Here is a 21616-nt window from a genome sequence, read left to right on the forward strand (position 1 = left end):
TAAATAATTTAATAAAAATCTTGAAATACTTCCTACCAACCATCTTATATATTGATTTGAAAATCATTTTAACCTTATCTTGACACAAACTTATCTTACTATTTTAACAAACGTTATCTAGATGGTTTAAACAAGATAAACCTATGTTATTCAAATTAATTTTTGTTCCTAAGTAAATGTCAGGGCCTAATTGCTATTATCATGGGCCATCAATCTACTTTTGTGACCTTTATCCCTAAAAATTATATATATTATATAAGAGGAACACTTTGAACCGAAGAAATTTGAATTATTGACTCAAATTAATCATCATTAAATATAAAAATTAGATTTAAAACCAACTCAATCATGATTAAATATAAAATTCAAACTCAAAACTGACTTAAATCATAAAGCAAAATGAAATTCATATAAGTTAACACTTCAAATTCTTAAACTCATAAACACCTTTTGAAGATAGGAATGAGATAGGAACAATTTCGCCCCATCACACGGATACACCTTGTACATTTGCTAAATCTAAGAAAAACATGCAAACCATATAACTATAATGATAATGAAAGGCGCAAATGGTCCAAATGGCGTTGTTAAGAACCCAAAAAAAAAAAAATGATAACTCTCCCTGCAGCAAGCAAGTACGTAACCATGTGGTACTAAAGAAGTTCAACCAAACCACACGTAAGAATTGCAGATTGCTCATTAAAACTATAAGCCCAGTAATAATAGCTTTTTTGAACATAAAAACATGACACGTGATGGTTTTCTTGCATGCATTTTTGTGTAACAAAAGGAATATATACAAGCAAAATTCGCACATTTACAAAACAAATGTATCTCTGAAATCTTCAACAGCTAAATCTGGGGATTATTCACATGCTTCTCTGCTCATGAGTGCACAAAGGCCCGTATTTGGGCCACTCCCCGAGTGGTACTACCTACCTCCCAGACATTAGATTGACTAGAGCTTGGTTCTTATAGAAGGAGTCGACATCCCAAAGGTCTGTCGAGGATGAAAGGGTCATCAGGGCCACCACAATAGATCTCATGCTGGGCCGTATTTGAGGGTTCTCCTGCGTGCAAGCTTTAGCAAGCTGAGCCATCTGCGGCCAAAATTACCAACAAAGTTTCGTAAGGATAAATGCAAAGCTACAAAGAATGCGATATGGTTTTACCAAAGCCAAAAGAAGAAGCAACACCAAAAAGAGGGAGGGGTGTGGAAGAGGGAATGGATCACCTTCAGAACTGAATCGAGGGGGTAGCCATCGCCAAGCCTAGGGTCAATCAGCTTGGTCAGGTCTTCTATTGGATCAGGCTGACTAAGAACTTCCTCAAACTGTAAAGCATCAGAGGCACGGTTACAGTCAGCTCATTGGCGTATATTGGAGCATTTTACAGCTGGCACCAAATGATGCTTCGGGAATCATGAGAGCTTAAGCAAAAATACATGGATGAACTAAACTTACCAAACCAACGAGGCCCTTTGAGTCAGCCATAGAATCAGTTGGCTTGACTATGGCTTCCTTGGCTGAAATAAGTTCATAGAGGACGACCCCAAAAGCATAGACATCAAGTTTAGGAGAAACATCACCATACTGCGCATATCTGCAAACAAGCACAGCAGGAAGTGATCCATGTTCTTTTGGAGAAAAGTAAAGCCAAAAGCTAGACTTGCATTTTATCAACTTCTTGTGCAACACCTTTTTGGGAGCATCTATTACTGTTATGCATGCAACCTTTAGCATGTCAAATAATGATGAAATTCATTGCCCTTGCAAATTAAATTTACTGTATATATATATATATATATATATTTTTTTTTGGGGGAGGGGGGATGGAGGACCCGAGAGTTTTGGCATTTGCTGATGGGTATAGAGGCTTTTGCTATTGATGAAAGGAATGGTCCATTCAATGAGACTGAGGGAAAAGAAATTGTCATCTAGCTAGAGACCCAGAAATAAATAGTGGTAGTGTGAAACCCGGATCACCGGCAGAATAAGCAAGGAAGGATATGATTTCAGGAACTTGGAGCCAAGAGGATAACTAAATATAACATTTAGTCAAGAAAGAAAAGAGAGGTATTACGCTATATAAAGCTGAATGGTAAAAAAAATAAAACCCTACCTAAAAAATGAATCCCAATTGAAAAGAAGAAGCTATATTACCATACAAAACACATTACAATGTCACACCAGGAGACTGCATAAATTTTAGCCGCTGCTGACAGATACAGAGGCTTTTGCCCTTTGATGAAAGCAATGATTCATTGAATGAGATTCAGGACCAAAAATGTGTCATCCAACTAGGGAGAGAAAAACTAGCGGTCTAGTGAAGCCAGAATCACTAGCAACATAGGTGAGATGGGATATGCTTTCAGGATCTTAGACCCAACAGGATAACTAAACATAACATTGGTTGAGATAGGAAGGAGAGGTATTACCTCAGATAAAGCTTAATGTTTAAATTGACCCTAGATTGGAAATAAAATGGCTTGTATGGAAGATTGCAGTAATAGATTTTTAATGCTACCACCACATGGAACAAGAGTTAATATAAAGCTGAGATTACTCCATAAACACAAACCGTCATCATGCTAAACCCTTTACGTAGTCACATTGGGAGACCGTTGCACATAAGCTGCCTGAGTTAATAAGATTTGGCAACTTTAGGGCACCAATTCTAAGATTGTTTAATCAGCTTACACTGTGGAGCAAGAAATATTGTTTAATGAGCTTATACCCATGGAACATAAAAAGAAAGAAAGAAATTGGACTAGGGAAATCATGTCTTTTGGAACTTTTCCCCTCTTTGGTCCCTAGTCTTTATTTACTCAGACCTTAATTTTATCCCTGCAAATTATTTTCACTCTATTGAACCATTTCCTTTATTTATACTGGCTTTGAATCCCCAACTAGTGGGATAAAGCTAGGTGTGTAGTTAGTGTTATTATATGGACTGGCTGTGAATCACATTGGCCAGTCTTTCCTCCCAGACCTACATTAAATTTCAAGTCACAACTAAAGGTGGTACAATAATTAAAAATAGGCCATTTATCTATCCTGAGGTATTTCAGCCAAAAGATTCTGAAATACTGTAGACCACAGGTTTTCACCCAGAAATACTAGCTATTGAGTTCGTGGAACCAAATAATATATTCAAGACCTCCCCAACAGACTACCAATGTGAAATAAGAGCTGTGACAGAAACAGTACATGGAAACATTTTTCAATATCAACTTCCCAGATGCTGTTTGTAATTTCCTTATCAGGTTCTAGTACAAGCCCAATCATCCCTAGGAGCCATGTGTTTAAAATTAGACACTACTGTTAATTGAACGATGCAAGAAAACTCCAGGCTCTCTCAGGGATGGGTTGCGGGAAATAAAATCAGATTGTGCCATCATCAAATTTACTCAGTCCATTACAGTACACTTCCACAAAACACCCCCAATATGTAGCTAGAAGCTGATATTGATTTTCCTTAAAAAAAAAGAGAGAAAAGAATCCATCTTACTCAGGTGACATGTATCCAAATGTACCCACTAGACGTGTAGGCAGGGATGTACTCCCAATATCAGTCAGTTTTGTCAAACCAAAATCTGCAACCTGCAAGAGAAATATTAATACAAAGTGATAGCAAAATTTGGCATGATCCACGAGGCAATAGACTTCATAGAAAAGGGTATCAACCTTCCCATGAAAGTTTTTGTCTATCAGTATATTCGCTGGTTTAATATCACGATGGATATAGACAGGAACAGTATGCTCATGTATATATTCAAGCCCTCTGGCTGAATCAAGTGCAATTTGCACCCTGGTTGACCAAGGCAGGGCTTCCCTCCCTGGAAACAAGTAAATGTTATCATTACCATTGTACTAGTAGAGCACTACCACCAGATAAATTCTTTGCATGCACGTGTTATCTCACCTGATCCACGTAAATGTTGGCTTAAATTACCATTCTCAATATACTCATAGACTAGGCAAAGAGATCCCTCTACACAATATCCTATCAAGCGCACCTGCATTTGACACCCATTAGTTAATTGTGATGCTTAATAAAAAATAAATCTTCACATTCAACAACCAATGAATAATAGACAATAAACAGCTGAACCCTCAAACATTTGTAACAGCAATATATTTGTAATATGAAACCATACCAACTTAAAAAGCCATATGGTACACATTTTAAATACTTATCTCCTACTATAGCATTGCAGGAAGTTTACATCTTAATCTGAATAATATTTTCAGTCATTTATATTAGAAGACTATAAAAAGGACACCCCCAGTGCATAAGAGACTCCTTGCTTTGCAAGGGTCATCTTTGTATGTAGCCTTACTGTGCTCACAAAGAGGCCATTTCCATAATTCAACCTCATGACCTTCCAGTCACAAAAGAACGGCCTTACCATAGATACTAGGACTAAACCTTTATATTAATCCCATTATGTAGGGTTAGCTGCATGAATTTAAGCCTTATTTAATTTTTATTACTCTAGCTTTTGAAAGTCATATCAGTCCACACATCAAACTAACTAAAAGTGCATAAACCACAATTTTTATCAAGTGTGATGATATGCCTCTTAAGAGAAATCTTTTCCATCAAATTCACCTCCATATAAAAATTTGTATTGCCATATGGTAAATTATTGACACTATCTCATCTAAAAACTAAAGTTATTATGTTGAGGAGTACTTTTTGTCTTTGTATTTTTATTTATACTCTTAAATAACTCCCTCTCAGGTGGCCACACTTTCCTTCACAATTGGGCCAAACATGCACGACTGTTTAAATATTAGATTTGCAGTGAGAATCAAACTTACAATCTTTAGCAGTGGTAATGCCATGATATAATTATTGATTACCATCTCATCTAAAAACACTATTAAAGTGAGGAGCCAATTTATCTTTTATACTATTCTTATACTCTCAACATCATGTAAGTCAAATTACATATTCACATAGGTTTTCTGAATTTTCTTTTTGTTTTTTGATAAGACCATTGGTTTTCAAGTGACATATAAGATCAACTCACACAAACTAAGGTATTGATATGATTCTTTGAAGGTAGGTTTTTGACAAATAGATGGTAACACCTAGCTCAACCAAAGTAGTCAAGATAAATTAATAGACATGATAGTTTTCAGGGGATTATTGTCAGCGAAAAAGGATGAATAACACAGGAACACTTAAAAAATGAATTGTTTTGAACATTTTATATAGGGTAATGGACAACCTCATGAAACTATTAGTTAAACCTATTACCTTCTAGTGGTATATGGCAATGCATCTAAAAGCTTAAACTGTTAGAAAGATGAATAATATATCCTTTATACTACCCAGCATCATATAAGTCAAATAATAGTCATATCAGTTCAGTTGACTTTTTTTTTTTCATAATTACATTGATTTTTGACTAATATATAAGAACAACTTGGTCAAACTATGGCCTAGACATGATTTGCTGATGGTTGGTTTTTGACTAAGAGAGAGTAACACCTTGCTTAAAACAAGGTAAGGGCATCCTTACTACATGAGGAGAAGGTTGTTTTTATACACAGCCTTACCCTTGCTTTGTAGAGAGACTGTTTCCACAACTCAAACCCGTGACCTCTCAATCACAAAAGAGCGGCCTTATTGTTGCTACCAAAGCTTGTCTCACTCAAACCAAGGGTATCCATGATAAAACAAAAGACAAGATAGTTTCGAGATTGTCATTGCAAAAGGATGAATGATACAACACTTCAAAAGAAAAGTTGAGTTCTTTGATAAGATAATGGAGACTAGTGAAACTATTAATCAATAAGACTATTAACTTCTGGTGGTACATGCCAATGCAAAGAATAGACACGCCACCTACAAAGAAACAATGATTTGCCAGAAACTCAGAATATTACCAAGTTTAGGTGGTGAACATGTGTTAAAACCTTCAATTCAGCAAGGAATTCTTTTGAAGCTTGCATATCCATTTTCTTGATTGCAGCTTTCTGCAAAAAAATTCCTCAGGAAGAATTAGGAAAGACAAAATTGAAATTTTAGCATCAGAAGTTAATACAACATTATTGAAGAGCATAGACTTGCACGTGACATCCATATCTTAGCAAAAACTAGTAACACATTCAGAGCTCACTATGAACACGTAAAGTTATAGTCATAATAGAAGGCAAACAAAATCCAGTAGCAAAACGAGATATGCTAACAGAGAACTATTGGACAACACCAGGACCAAGGTCTGGTACATCAATATTAACAGTTCCTGCCACCTGGTGCACTTCTAACCAAATTAAAGCAAAATTGCTAACAGACTCATCCATCCTCTTGTTGTTGTAGTTGTCATCTTTGTTTGTTTTTGTTTTTTTTTTTCTTTTTAAGTCTCCCACTAGATTTAAGACTGCAAATAAGCTGAGCATTGGCTGTCAACTTGTAGCCCAAAATCCTCCAAGCATAACATATATGCTTATTTCATTGCAAAAGATCTCAAGTGAGCATTAAGCCAGTTTCAGTTTTCAATAAGCTCAAGTATCTTGTCATTGATATAATCTCCCAGTTAATATATATACATCTTACTGGCATTGAGTGTAGCTGAGCTCAATAGTTTAACAGGCTTCATGGTACAATCACATTAGGGCTCATCCACATTAAGAGCTACGTCAAGTGAGCTATTAACAAGCCAATCTCGAATAAAATGGCTCATTTGAACTCATTATTCCATCCTCATATTGCTTTGAGGCCCCAGCTATGTTCAAAATCTCATCTCAACATTCTAAGGTTGACTTCAGAATCCTAATTCACTTTGTGCATGCATCTAAAGTCCATAAAATCTAAACGGCCTTCACACAATATACACCAGGTAATTCCAAAGTCCTTAATGTCTGGAATTACAGATAAGGATGTTGTGTTAATATGTGCAGATTCAAAAGGCAAAAATCATGTAGAAATCTCCACTCTATGTTCCTCCATGAGTATTGCATGGTATGTTTATCTTCAGCTCCAATATTACTACTTCAAGTACGTAAAGTATAATGATGTTCAAACTCACACAGCAAAGTTACAAACATGTTAATTGCTTAATTATGTGTAAGAAACCAGTCAAGAAACAAAGCTACCTAAGTCAACCACAGAAAAGCATGCCATTTTCAATCAGGACCCTTCTATCATTCTAAATGATAGGAATAACAGTTACAAACCTCGCCTCGTAGCTCAGCATAGTAAACAGAGCCAAAGCCACCTTGACCAATCTTATTCGCAATATTGAAGTTATCAGTTGCCAATGAAAGCTCTTCATAGGAAAACTCCAAAGATTTGTCCACTGTTAAGCCTGTAATGCCTGGAGAAGCACCAGGAGGAATGCCTGTGGAGTCTGTAGCTTTGTCCAAAGCATTTCCAGGAGCCAGAATCACAAGCATGGGAAAGATATATCAGAGTCACGGTTACTTGGTTCAGTCTCTCTTTAGCACACAAGATTTGGAGTAAATATGAAAACCCATCAGGAAAATGCTCCAAGATATGTAAGAATGTCAGAGGAAAATCATTTAGGAAATCAAAAGGCATTGTCCTCTCACGTAAATGATTCAGTGACCCCAACTAACATCCAAGCATCAGACTAATAAAATAAACAGGTATACCAATTAAAATCTGATGTTATAATAGAGGAAAAAACAGTTTTAAACAGCAGCAATGACTTTCCACATACATGAAATTTGAAGATTCTCCTTAAAAACTTAGGCCAACCAAATTCCATTAGATCAAATATCATTGCATTCTTTTTGGTTGACAAAAAAGCAACTTCCTACTTTTATTTTTAGTTTTCTATTTAAAGTGAATCTCTATTATGTTAAAAGAAGCTTAATAAGAAACCACGTAATCTTTAAATTTCCAGAAGGTAATAAGTGTGAATATGGTTTCCCAGTTTCTTGAAATTGGACCTCAGCCTTGTCCAAGAAATAAAATGAGTTTCAAGGGCAATATCCATGGAGAATATCCTGGATCACCATTTCAAGCATGGATGTAAGGGAAATAAAGAAAGGAAACAGGGAGAAGTACCTCCTGCACCTTGAAGCAAATGATCTTCAGTTGCAGATGGCAATAATTTGTCCTCCCCTTTCTTCTTCTTGTAAATTCCAAAGTATATACAAACTGCCAATATCAATGCTCCTGCAACTCCTGCTATGGATATACCGGCTATGACTCCACCTGATAATCCTGCTTATATGGATGGAAAAACAATAAGCTTGAAGGTGCAAATTTTCATATCTATCATCTTGCGTTTGAGTTTGAGTAGCGAAATTAATACTCAACACTGAGCCAATAGCAAAGAAGGCCAAACACCTGTGCTGCAGGAGAGGAAATGATACAGATATTAGAGAATGGAGATTCATAAAATACCACAAAAATGGGAAGAAGTAACCTCAATTCAGTATGTTGATACATCAAGGTCAAAAAGAAGTTACCTAGATTTCAGGGAAGGATAATTTCCATTTTTATCTGCAAAAAGAATTGGAACATCCATGGTAAGACAAAGTTTTATGGAGAAAAAAAAAAGCATGTCATGATGATGTATTTATTCTTGTGGTGCATCTAAGAACAAGAAATTTATTCATTCATATTCTCTACAAGGACTTGTCAAGCTTATAAGCAAATATGCAGAAAAGAAACGGCCTTATGAAGGAGGCTCAGGAGCCAAAGAGGGGACCTCCCCCCTGCCCAAACACACACACACACACACACAAAAAAAAACTGTATTGTCATGCTCGTATGAGTGAGAACTAAAATCAGCAAAAAATTACAACAGCAGAGAATTGATACTAATTAAAAGATAAGGTCTTGATTACTTATCCAGTCATGGCAGTGTATTGTGGAGGGAAGAACAAAAGGTAAAAATTGTTATCAAGTTTCCTAACCTGGCCCCCTAGAGTAGACTCACGGCTCCCCTACCTAAAGTACCTAAAGCCCTCCTCCCAATGTATTGGAACCCAAGACGTATTCCACATTCTGCAATGGAAACCATAAATAACATACAAAAAGCTCCAGAAAACAAGGTAGACAACCTAAAAACGCTCTGCATTCAAAAGATAAAAAGGAAAAGGAAGCTCACAGCACAACAGTACAATCCTATTCTTCAGTTCTCAGTTTCATGACCAAGCTAGTGTATGACAAATTGTTTAACAGCCCTCCAAGTAACAGACTGCATATTCTTTTGTGGAAAGCTACTATTTAGGACAATACCAACACTATTGCTAATCCGTAACATTTAGACTCAATTTTCATACTAAATTGGACTACAATCAACTATTGATCCAAATGAATTGTCACTGAAACGCTAATCCATAGTAAAATTGCAAATATTAAGTCCTTAAATTGCAATACAAAGCTTTAAGATCAGTCGTGTTTCCCGTATGAATTCTTCAATTTTCAGAATACTGCTGGCTAACCAAAAGCTAAGACTCACCTTTGCCCGGGATGTATACCAGACCACTCCCCGCACTGGAATTCGCATTTCGGTTGTAGCTCCTTACCAAATCTGTAGACAAATTAGCCGCCGAAGCAACCGACTCCAAAGTCTCGCCCGTCCGGAGCGGGTACGTGATGAACAACCCATAATCCTCCGACACCGTGCTATTTCCGCACGAACAGTTCACCGTCACGTTGAGTCTCGCATTATCCGGAATCGAACTCGCACCGTAGCTATTGAACTTCTGCACCCACGCCGCCGTGGTCAGGTTGGAGTAGTACAACGTCGCGATCCTCTCATACGTGTCGCCGGAGCGGACGGAGTAGCTAACCATGCGGCCCAAGAACTCGTTGTTGATGCAGTCGCAGCGGAACGGGACGTTGATCCTCACACCCGCCTGAACGTAATTTTGGTTGGGAACATCCTTGGGGTTGTAGCTGGCGATTTCAGCGAACGTGGCGTTCATCACCTCACCGATGAAGCTGACGTTCGAACCATCCCAGACGTAGTACGAGGCCAGGGCCAAATCACAGCCTCTGGAACACCTGGATTCCACTGTCACAACGCAAACCGAAACGACCGCCAAAAGCCCTAACCCTAACCGTAACATAGTTACATGAAACCCCAGAATTCGCCTGAAACAGGGGCTGAACAACTTGAAATGGAGTTTTGAGGATGGGAATGGAGATGGTCGAGTTTTGGACCGTTGACTCAGCACAATCTTTGAAAGTTTCGGGTGATTGGTTGGTGAGAAAATGATAAATTAAAATTTCTGATTGATTGTTCGGCAGTTTGGAGTTTAGTTGGGAAATAGAAAATTGAAGACATGCTTTGTGGCGTCTGATTAGAGCAGTGTTGGAGCAGCTAACCGAAAGTTGCCGCCATGGTAGTTCTTTGCTGTGGACCGGCGTCTGACGAAAGGGCATTCACGCGCTTTTTGACCGGTTCAATTTATACCCGCCACAGGGAGTGCGATTTTGTTCACCCCTTTTGAACGGGACACCATCATCCCCAGTACGTTGAGGATAAAAAATAACAAAATAATAGTTGCATGAAAGATAATATTTGACTATCGTTTCGTTATTTTTTATTCTTAAAGTACTGAGGGTGATGGTCAATCCGTTAAAAGGGGTGAACAAAATCGCACTCCGCCACAGTGGGTCATCTCCCACTAGTTACACTAAAATAAAATTAAAAAATATATACGAAATAAAATAAAAATAAGAAAACATCATTTAAAAAAAATAAAAAACCAAATTCGAAAAAAATGTGTAAATAAAATAAATATAATTTTTAATATAAATAATTATAAAAAATAATTTTTTAATCTAAAAATAAATACAAATTTCATAATATATTTAAATAAATTTTAAAAACAAATTCTAAATTTTTTTTAAATTAGATACGAATTTTTTTTTTATATAATCGATATTTTCTTAATATCGATCAATTTGACTATAAAAAAATTTTAAAATTATAAAAGTGGTCTTCAAACTTTTTTTAGTATTTTAAAAATAAAAACGTTTCAAAAACGTAGGAACAACACCCAAAGAAGTTGGTCTAATTTGGAATTCTCAAGATTAACAGCCCTCCCTCCCTCCCTCCAAGTAAAAGACTGCATATTCTTTTGTGGAAAGCTACCATTTAGGACAATACCAACACTATTGCTAATCCGTAACATTTAGACTCAATTTTCATACTAAATTGGACCACAATCAACTATTCATCCAAATGAATTGTCACTGAAGCTCTAATCCATAGTAAAATTGCAAATATTAAGCCCTTAAATTGCAGTACACAGCTTTAAGATCAGTCGTGTTTCCCGTCTAATTAAATTATTCAATTTTCAGGAATACAGACTCACCTTTGCCCGGGATGTATACCAGGCCACTCCCCGCACTGAAATTCGCATTTCGGTTGTAGCTCCTTACCAAATCTGTAGACAAATTAGCCGCCGAAGCAACCGATTCCAAAGTGTCGCCCGTCCGGAGCGGGTACGTGATGAACAACCCATAATTCTCCGACACGGTGCTATCTCCGCACGAGCAATTCACCGTCACGTTGACTGTCGCATTGTCCGGAATCGAACTCGCACCGTAGCTATTGAACTTCTGCACCCACGCCGCCGTGGTCAGGTTGGAGTAGTACAATGTCGCGATCCTCTCATACGTGTCGCCGGAGCGGACGGAGTAGCGAAACACGCGGCCCAAGAACTCGTTGTTGATGCAGTCGCAGCGGAACGGGATGTTGATCCTCACATCCGTCTGAACGTAATCTTGGTTGGGAATCTCGTCGGGGTTGTAGCTGACGATTTCAGCGACCCGCACGGCCATCACCTCGCCGATGAAGCTGAGGTTCGAATCACCCCAGACGTAGTACGAGCCCAGGGCCAAATCACAGCCTCCGGAACACCTGGATTCCACTGTCACAACGCAAACTGAAACGACCGCCAAAAACCCTAACCCTAACCCTAACCGTAACCGTAACCGTAACCGTAACCGTAACATAGTTACATGAAACCCTAGAATTCGCCTGAAACAGGGGCTGAACAACTTGAATTGAAGTTTTGACTTTGAGGGTGCAATGAAGATGGGCGAGTTTTGGACCGTTGACTCAGTACAATCCTTGAAAGTTTCGAGTGATTGGCTGGTGAGAAAATGATAAATTAAATTTTCTGATTGATTGCGCGGCAGTTTGGAGTTTAGCAGGGAAATAGAAAAATGAAGAAATCACCATGCTACTGGTAGACTGAGGCCTATACCTTAGGCTATATTTAGGCCCACAAATAATCAAAACACTCCCACAAAAATTATAAATTTACTTTTCTGCCATTGACTGATTCCTCTTTCTCCCCTTCTTCTCATAACTGCCTGCTGCAATCATTGATCGGTGCCTTTCTCTTGCCATCTTCACCTCCAACCTTGCCTCACACCGTTCGTTGTGTTGCCTCGCTTTGCATTGACCGTTCCCTGGCCTTGTCTCGCGCCCCCATTGTGAAGGAGGAGGATTCACGACGATCTGCACGAGAAAAGGCAAGGCAATATAATAGTTAGTGCGAGACAACGCAAGGCAGCGAGGTGAAGGTACTGATAGACAATTGTAGTAGGCAACCGTGAAAAGAAAGAGAAAGAGAGAGATGAGAGAATAAGCAATCAAGGGAATGAGAAGCAAATTTACAATTTTATGAGGGCATTTTGGTCATTTGTGTGCCTAGGTTTAGTCTAAGGTGTAACCCTCGATGTACAAGAAGCATTGTTCTTGAAGAAATGCTTTGTGGTGTTTGATCAGAACAGTGTTAGAGCAGTTACTCGAAAGTTGCTCCCATGGTAGTTCTTTGTTGTGGATCGGCATGTGACCAAAAGGAATTTGTGCGTTTTTTGATCGGTTCAATTTATACCCGCCCCAGTGGGTCGTCTCACGACTATGTCCAGATCTTGGGTTTGATTAAAAAAAACGTTTGAAATATATTATATATGTTATTTATATATTCAAATGAGTAATGTTAGGAGTTGGAGATTCTTTATTGAAGGAATGATAGGTATAAGAGACAATGACACATGAAAATAATAGGTAGAGAAGACAATAACACATTATCTCTTTACCCTTCTTCAATTAGGAGGCCTCACATGATTAATGACACCGTTATGACTTCGAGCATTATTCTATTCAAATTTCGAATTATCATTTGTGTTTTAACTCATAAAGTGAGTTATTACATTTTTAAAACTCAAAATATATTAAAATATTATTTTAATTTTAACTTTTGCAATTCTAATTTTTGATGAATGTGGTGATCTTAATTGTGCATACCCTAATTTACATATTACAATTCTTTTGTTAGTATAGACCCTTTTAACTTTCAAATTTCAATTTAAATTCTTAAAACTTCGGTCTCTAGTTTGGAAATCTTAGGAATTCCAATCAACACCCCTAATGTTATGTTTGAGAACGAGATGAGGTTGAAATAAAATGATATATAATATAATAGAAAATAAGGTTTATAACCTTTCTCTTGCTTGGGAATAACGAACCGTAATATAATTTTACTTTATTTAGATAAAAAATTGAATAGAGTGAAATGATTAAAAAAAATAAAGTTACAATTTTACTCCTTTATTTTTAAAATAAATGAGTATAAAATTAATAATTATATTTATAAATGTATTTTCGTTTTCCCTATTTACACTAAATGGGAGTGTAAGTAAAATAGGGATAAAAAAAAAGAAGAGAGAGAGTATCACCTGCCGCCTTCTTTTATTATAAAACTTGCGCCCATCTAAACATTGAAATAAACATAGTTTATATGTTATGCAACTAATAATTGGGCACGATGTCGCTTAGTGGGCAGCACAGCAAATATCATAGAAACTTTAATATAGAAAATTTGGCTTTATATAGATGGAATCATAGATGAGGAACAATGTCACACCATAGTGAATTTTGGAATGAGTGATTCGACATATTCGCGTCATTATCGATAGCTAAAAAGTTTGTACGTTCTTATTTGAATATGTATATTCTTTTAAGTGTTGAGAAATTTCTTGTGAAATAAATCATATGACCAAATAATCACGGTAATACTATAACGGTCGGCCTTCCAAAATCTTCGTGTATTAAGGGGATTCGTGAGAGGGTCATTACTAAAATGATACTAAACAATACACAACTGCAACTCATATAAAATTCTTATTAAAATCATATTCTTTTTATCATTTCACATCTCATAATCATTTTTACAAAACCATTCATCACTTGGGCCCACCTGAACTTACATAACATACAACAATCTCAAAACGCAAACATTAATCTTAACATACGCACAGCGACACCCAGGATCTAGATTTGGGAGAGCTCTGCACTTGCTACCATGACACGACGACCTGGACCCAAACCCCGTTGAACACACCTGCGATCTCAAGATATGCTGACCTGGAATGATGTAAAATAAACATGAGTCGCGAGACTCAGCAAGCTCATGGAAGGAAGGCTGAGGGTTTAGGGTAGGACTCTTCCCATAACACCCCATGCAATTCATGCCAATGCAATCACGCCATGTCATGATCCATACGTACCTTACTTCTACATGCATAGCATAAAATTAACTGCACATAAGGGACCAAGGGCCCACATAAGTCACACATTGGCACCTAGGTTCCGCATACAAACCTGTTGCAACCTAACATAAGCTACCATTTCATCATTATCTTAGACCAACCTTTTCCTAACATGGTCGACTTTTCCTGACATTCAACATTTGCCTTTTCCTGATACTCGTTACATACTTTTCCTAATACCCATCATATTCTCATGTGTTCTTCATGTTATACATCACATAATCATATACTTCTGCGATCTTGGTCTTCCCTCGGGCCAACCCCGAGCTAATATCTAAGCCGAGCCGAAGCTCACATGAGTTGGTACTCCCGACACCTGGCATGGTACTCCCGTCCAAAATAACAGTAACAATAAAATCATGTAATGCAACACATAAGAAATGCAATAACCTTTGTAGCATAAACGTGATGACAAGGCCCCCATAAACCAAGCATCAGGCCCTATTATGCCTCACATAGGAATACACACATGCAGCATGCTTTAAATGCATATGCTCACATAGGCTACCCAAATTGGCTCTTAGACCAACCGTGTCATGCAAATGCTCATACATCCCATCACACACAAAGCATGTCCCCACGTGAATGCAACCCAGCCCCTTGTAGCACACACATCATGAAATGCACAAAATCAATGTGGGAATCTGGAGTACTAGCTCTTCTAGCTGTCTAGCGCTTATCGTAACAACCGATGACTGACGCCTATACATCCAGCCATCAACTGCCACGACCCACGGTCGACAGTCAGTGGCTTTGTACCCATACCCTTAGACACATTTACTGACACTATTAACTTTATATCTTCCCAGCTTAACTTTACATAATATTTCTCCATAACTCATAACCTTTCATGTACATAACCGCATAACATCGCAATACCATTCTCATTACTTTTCATTCACATAAAGCCATCTCAACATACATAATAAATTATTAATAAAACCTCGTTAAACAATAAATAACTTTTCTAATAACCTAGCCCAATGGGTACGGCATCATTCTCAAAGAAAGCGGAACGATACGAAACTCCGTGACGGTTGAAAAGAAAGACACCATGACGCCATTGCTTAGCTCATTCTATTAACAATAAATCCATTAATAAAATAAAAGTCATTAAGTGGTTACCACGCGAATTATTGTTATTGATGCGTGGAACCGAGTCAAGGTGAGGAAGGGTTTAGAGTATAAGAAACCTCGAAGACTTTCACGGAAAATAAATAACGCGAGAAGAGGGTTAGGAGCTTGCTTGGAATCAACTGCTTTCAGCCTCTCTTGTGCTCCTGATGCGAATTAAAACGTTTTGCTGCGTTTAATAGAATCGCGACTTAAATTAATTAAATATAACCGTATAAAATCCATGATTTCAACATATAACACTTATATTAATTTTACCCACTTACTTGGATATTTTAAACATTGATTAATCTTCAAAATCCCTTAATTTTTCTCACTTTTCCGTCCATTTTTAGCCGCCGTGCGCTTGCTGCTCTTCTCCATCAATTTCTCTCTTTCTCTCCCTCTTTTCCTCTCTGTTTTGCCTGCAAAATGACCCCAAAGCGTTCTCGTTTAAGGCCTTTAAAGGCCCCCCATGCTTGTTGCCCAAACCTCCCCTGATATATATCAACTTAAGTGGTTTTTAAGCCACAAATTGAAATGGCCAAGGATGGGCCACGCCATGCATACACACTTACAAATATATATATATATATATTAATTAATTAACTAATTTAATTTGATTAAATATTTTTTTATTATTATTATTATTATTGTTGTTGTTGTTATATGTTATTTTATTATTTTCATAAATATTTTTAATTAATTTAATTAATCACCTTAATTTCCTATTTTTTCAAAATATCATAAATAAGTATTTTCTTAAAAATCTCCAAATATTCAAAAATATCCTCAAACACCCAAATTAATTATTTACTTGTCTCCAAATTTTTTGGGATGCTACAAATACCAACGATCTAAAAAATTCGAACAAAATGAAAATGAACGCAACATACATAATACAACGGAAATATAATTAAAGAACATCGCATGTACGTGTTCAGATCAAAAGATCTTACTCACGGTAAGGGTTTTGCCCTTAATCAATCCACTAGTAATATATAATAAAGGGATTTACAACAATATACGCATAAGATCTTCATGATAACTCATAAATCAGAAACCAAACCAAAATCAAGAAAACTATACAGAGTACAACGCTCAAAATCCCGGAACAATCCCAACACTTTACCTTCAATCTCTCCCACAAAGAAACACCCCAAGTGATACACATTTACCGTGAGATGAGATCGAAAATGCCTTGTGGTCTTCATCTGTTCTGATCGTCGAGCGCCTTCCTCTAATCTAGCTCTTAGCGTGCACTGCTTTTCTTCTTGCCCGATTAGGGCTTCTATTCGTGCGTTGGGTGTGCGAGAGAAGTGTCTTCAACTGATTTCTCCAATCTCATCCATATATATGGGGGCCAAGGATATGAATGGGATAAATGGGTTTGACACAATAAGCTTGGGCTTGGGCTTGAGCTTGTTGGGTTGCAAACACCAATGACCCAATCTAACTTCTTTATATATAACCCAAATAACAACATATGATAAAATTGATATATACTTTGTTAATATATTTAATATCAAAATATAATACCATGTGCCATATGTTACATACATGAATTAATCAAATAACATATAACATATCAATCTATTTTGAATCACAATATTAACACTAAGAATTCACATATTATCGACCAATCATATTACTTAGGGATAAAAATTAATATTGCATTAAAAGTCTTTGTTAATGACCATTATACTCGATCACTACATTTAACTTTTTAGGAGCCTTTGGTAAAATAAGTAAGATAAAGTTATATTAAGATAAGGTTAAAATATTTTCTAGACTAAAATATAAAATAATCAAGATAAAATTAGAAAACATTACAAGATTTTTATCAAACTGTTTGTTAAATTTTTTGAATTGCATTGGAGGATATATGTATAATTTTTTCTTATCTATGAGTTTTAAGATATGTTTATTTAGAGGGGGTGAGAGATAAACATATTTGAAAAATATCAGATAAGAAATCACATAATTTATTTTTCAATGATCGTTAGATAAATTTAACAAATATATTAAAAATGACAAAATTAAAATGCTTTCTATATCTTATTTTATTCGATCTATATCTTAGTTAACAAAAACTACTTAAATAAACAACAGGCGGAGCTATGTTACTGCATTTAGATTTTTTGAATTTTTTTAGTATATATTGAAAATAAAATCTTAACAAAATTTACTATTAGTAGCCCGTATATTTTTGAAAAAAAAATTAGTATAAGCTTTAAATATTAAAATATTCGTTTTGCCATTATTGGTCTCCAAGATTTTTTAAAAACCCATTTTAATATATAATAAAATGAAAAATATTACTATTTTTATTGCCACCCAAAAGTCAAAATTCTATAAACTTAAAGAGATTTTACATCTAGGCACATTAAGATACTATTTAAGGCATAATTGTTCTGATGGTAAAATTTTTATCCTCCCAACCTTCCATCTTGCATTCGCCCCAAGGTAAATCACTTTAATAGGACAATGCTAATAGGGTTTTAATGCTAAAATTATCTCAAGTTTGAGTGTCTAGTTTATAATAACGAAAGTCGTTATATACTATACATGTTGCATGAAAATAGAAACGGAAACATTTTCGATAAGAAACGGAAACGTGGAAAGGGATATTTTTTTAAAAAAATAAACATAAATAGGGTTTGAAATAAGAATAAAAAACATTTTGAAAATGGAGAAACGGCTCCAATTAGGCGTTTTCATGCAACATAGTATATGTATTTAAATAGAGGCGGAGATATTAAAAAAATATTATTATTAGTAATTTATTAGAAATGATTTATAATAACGTTTTAAATCTGTCTCATAAATTTATGGATGGAGTAAGGATTGATTAAACCTCATTTTATATAGAAGAGTCTGTCAATAATACTTTAAAAATTTTAAACCAATCATTAAAAAAAAATTCCCAAGAACCCCAACTTTCCTCATTATTTAATTATAAAAAACTATGATGAAAGAAGAAAATTATTCAAATCTAAAACAAAGAGATATCATAATTGTCCCCTTTGGCTTGATGTAATACAGAAAAGAAAATTGAGAGGGAGAGAGGAGTTCTAGATGCAAAGGGCATGTGGATGAGCAAAATCATTTAAGTTACAACAATAAATAAGCCCCACAGGGCGTTGTTTCAAGGTGACATGCCATTAGCCTGTGTTCAACATCACACTTGAGTAGCCTAATACTAAATAACCACCCCCACACCCAATAAAGGGTAAAAGATGCGTTTCATATCTTAATGATAGAATTGATGCCACACCCAATAATCGTCACATAGTACCACAATTATTAAAACTTAAATCCCAACTCAAGATCAAAGAAAATCACTTTTTGATCAATGAAAAGTGATTTCCTATATATATATTATACAAGAAAAATGAGAAAGTGAATTCCTCCATCAAAATCAAGAGTTCACTTTCCATAAACATAATCCAACGTCTTCTCTTTTATAGATGTCACGACAATTTATGCACCTTCGTTAAGCTTCATCAGTGTTGTCACTACTGTCGTTTGTCAACTCCAACTATGTCATTGCCTGTGTCCTTCGACTCTTCATGTGTTATCAATGTTTATTGAGTCCTCTATGTCGTTGTTGTCCTTATCTATTAACTTCATCTTCGACTAAATTCGTCGTCGTTGTCTTCATCCTTCTCCACATGTGTCCGTCAAGTTCTACTTAAATTGCTAGTGGTGTTATTGTCTATGGCCAAATTTGGCTCTCTACATAGTCATTTATGTCCTCATATATCCAGATCATCCTCTTTGTATCCCCTTCTCCACCTAGGTCATCATCGCTTTCGTCCTGTCTACCTGTATCACTATTGCTATTGTCGTCCTCGTCCTCATCATTGTTTGCCCCTTGTTCGGCACTTTCTCTCTCTTTTTCTGTAATCTTTATTACTATTATGTGTTTATTATAATTTTTTATTTTTATGTCATAAATTTGATGATAAAAAAACAAAAATATTGTGTTTTTCTAAAGTGCCAACAAACACTAAAAAATATTTTCCAGCAGCATTTTTAAGTCATAGCCAAATAACCAAAAATACATTTCAAAAAACTATTTTTTGAATAAATTATTTTCCCTTCCATACAAACAAATGGAGCCTTAATAGTACTTACCATTCATAGACCATACACACCTTACAGGCAGGGCAGACCCCGAGGGTAGGCGACTGCCCTGGTCGCCTAGGGCCCTCTAACCATAGAAGGACCTTAACAAATTTAGTTCAGATTTTGAATATATACTTTAAATATATAATAAATATGTATTAAAATACATAATTTACATCAATTTTATTTGAGTTTAGTTGATAAAGTGGTGAGTTATAAATAAAAAATTTCTTAGGTCACTGGTTCAATTCACTCCATCAACACGTTTGAATTGTTTTACATTTTAATGTTTTTAAACAATAAATATAAATCTCACAAATTTTGTAAGGAAAATTAATACTTTGGTGAAATTTTTTATATTTTAATATTTTTTAAACATAATTTTTGTATCAAAATTTTATAAAAAAAATTAATGCTTTAGTTATTAGATCTTTAAAATTTTTAATTAATTTTTTTAAATTTAGAAATTATTTATATCAACCGTTAATATCATATTTGATTTAAAGTCTTAAAAATCTAAGACCCTAATAAAATTTTGATTTATAAACTTATTTAGAATCCCAAATTTTCAGGACCAGCCCTGCACAGAAGACATCGAACAGGTGCGAAAAGCGATGAAGACTGGCGTTGGTTTGGCGATCCATTGAGGAGGCTAGGGAGTTGTCTCATCTACTGCACAACCCAACCCGGAGAGGATGGAGCAGAAGTGGAAGAGCAAATGTTGGTTTGGTGGGTTACATCAGTGGAAGGAATGTCAAAGCTTTGATGTTAGGATCTTGGCAGGGAGATTGCTGGTGCCCCACCTTACATTACATTGCATGTCAGGTGGCCCAATTCTTTCTCCCCCTTCATTCATTCATTCATTCATTCATCATCCTTTGATTATAATTTACATGTTAACTCCCATTTAGAGAGATTCAATCTCTAGTCATAGAGAAAATTATTGTAACTTTTTGTAACCACCGGGGTGACCAATTGTAGACCAATTTGGTAACCAACTCAATTTTCATGAAATTAAATATAATTATACAGATTAATTCTTGGTACAACTAATAAAAACATAAATAAATGAGGGTATTCTAGTATAGTGAAGATGATGATTAAATTTTGAAGAAATGACAAGTGCCAACTTGATTTAGGGTATGGTACAAAGTGACATTAATGGGTACTGCATGCCCCATCTATGGGCTTAAAATCAATGATGTCCATTGGATTATATTACATTGCCGGCAAAACCCCATATGATTGTGACACATACCTTGAAATGTACTAACCCATTAATATTTTAATGTGTAATATTAAGATCTAAGACAACTTTCAGGGCATTGTTATTGTTACCTAATTGGCAAACTGTTTTGAGATCATTTGGCATCAATATATTCTAATCTTCATTATTAATGGCACAGTTGGCCAATTTATGCTTTCACTTGAAAGTGAAGTACCCTTCAAATTAAATGTATGAAAGAGAGATTAAGATGAAATATCCATTCATATATATTCCTAGCCGTTCATATGATCAAGACTAGTGAAATTTTAGTAAGCTTTTCCTTATAGTTATAAGCCCCCCTTTTATTTTCCAAAAGTGCCCAAGTCATATTTTCACATTCATGAGTATTTAACCCAAAGTGTGAATAATATTTTATAGGAGACATAATTATACATTAACTGTACTCCGGTGTTTTAGTCATTTCCAAATCTAGATTTGGACAAATCACATCAAACTAATACGTAATTATGTCTAATATATGGTTCATTGCATAAATGTTGTGACTTTTGAGCAATAATACAAACCCTTTTTGCGGGA

At 35.7% G+C, this 21616-nt stretch overlaps 2 protein-coding genes across 2 annotated transcripts; both read right to left on the reverse strand.

Moving 5' to 3' along the window:
- Nucleotides 1-662: 662 nt before the first annotated feature.
- Nucleotides 663-10417, reverse strand: LOC127791853 (lysM domain receptor-like kinase 3). Its single transcript, XM_052321990.1, has 12 exons — nt 9452-10417; nt 8454-8487; nt 8332-8336; nt 8035-8205; nt 7191-7369; nt 5901-5990; nt 3925-4018; nt 3687-3838; nt 3511-3602; nt 1464-1602; nt 1235-1333; nt 663-1100 (listed from the first exon to the last, which is right to left on the reverse strand). The coding sequence occupies exons 1-12, from the start codon at nt 10062-10064 to the stop codon at nt 936-938; spliced, it is 1833 nt and encodes a 610-aa protein (XP_052177950.1). The 5' UTR covers nt 10065-10417; the 3' UTR covers nt 663-935.
- Nucleotides 10418-10516: 99 nt separating this feature from the next.
- Nucleotides 10517-12174, reverse strand: LOC127791852 (lysM domain receptor-like kinase 3). The gene is made up of 2 exons (XM_052321988.1): nt 11319-12174; nt 10517-10634 (listed from the first exon to the last, which is right to left on the reverse strand). The coding sequence occupies exons 1-2, from the start codon at nt 11959-11961 to the stop codon at nt 10630-10632; spliced, it is 648 nt and encodes a 215-aa protein (XP_052177948.1). The 5' UTR covers nt 11962-12174; the 3' UTR covers nt 10517-10629.
- Nucleotides 12175-21616: the final 9442 nt, after the last annotated feature.

Source organism: Diospyros lotus, chromosome 15, assembly GCF_014633365.1.
Source record: "Diospyros lotus cultivar Yz01 chromosome 15, ASM1463336v1, whole genome shotgun sequence".
NCBI classification, from domain to species: domain Eukaryota; kingdom Viridiplantae; phylum Streptophyta; class Magnoliopsida; order Ericales; family Ebenaceae; genus Diospyros; species Diospyros lotus.

Bases quoted from the DNA above. Each gene is read 5' to 3' on its own strand.
- LOC127791853 (XM_052321990.1), bottom strand. From the start codon at position 10,064: ATGTTACGGTTAGGGTTAGGGCTTTTGGCGGTCGTTTCGGTTTGCGTT. The intron at 5,991-7,190 runs GTTTGTAACTGT...ATTTTTTTGCAG, and splicing joins ATGCTGAGCTACGAGGCGAG to AAAGCTGCAATCAAGAAAAT. The intron at 3,839-3,924 runs GTGAGATAACAC...ACTTGTTTCCAG, and splicing joins CCAACATTTACGTGGATCAG to GGAGGGAAGCCCTGCCTTGG.
- LOC127791852 (XM_052321988.1), bottom strand. From the start codon at position 11,961: ATGTTACGGTTACGGTTACGGTTACGGTTACGGTTAGGGTTAGGGTTA.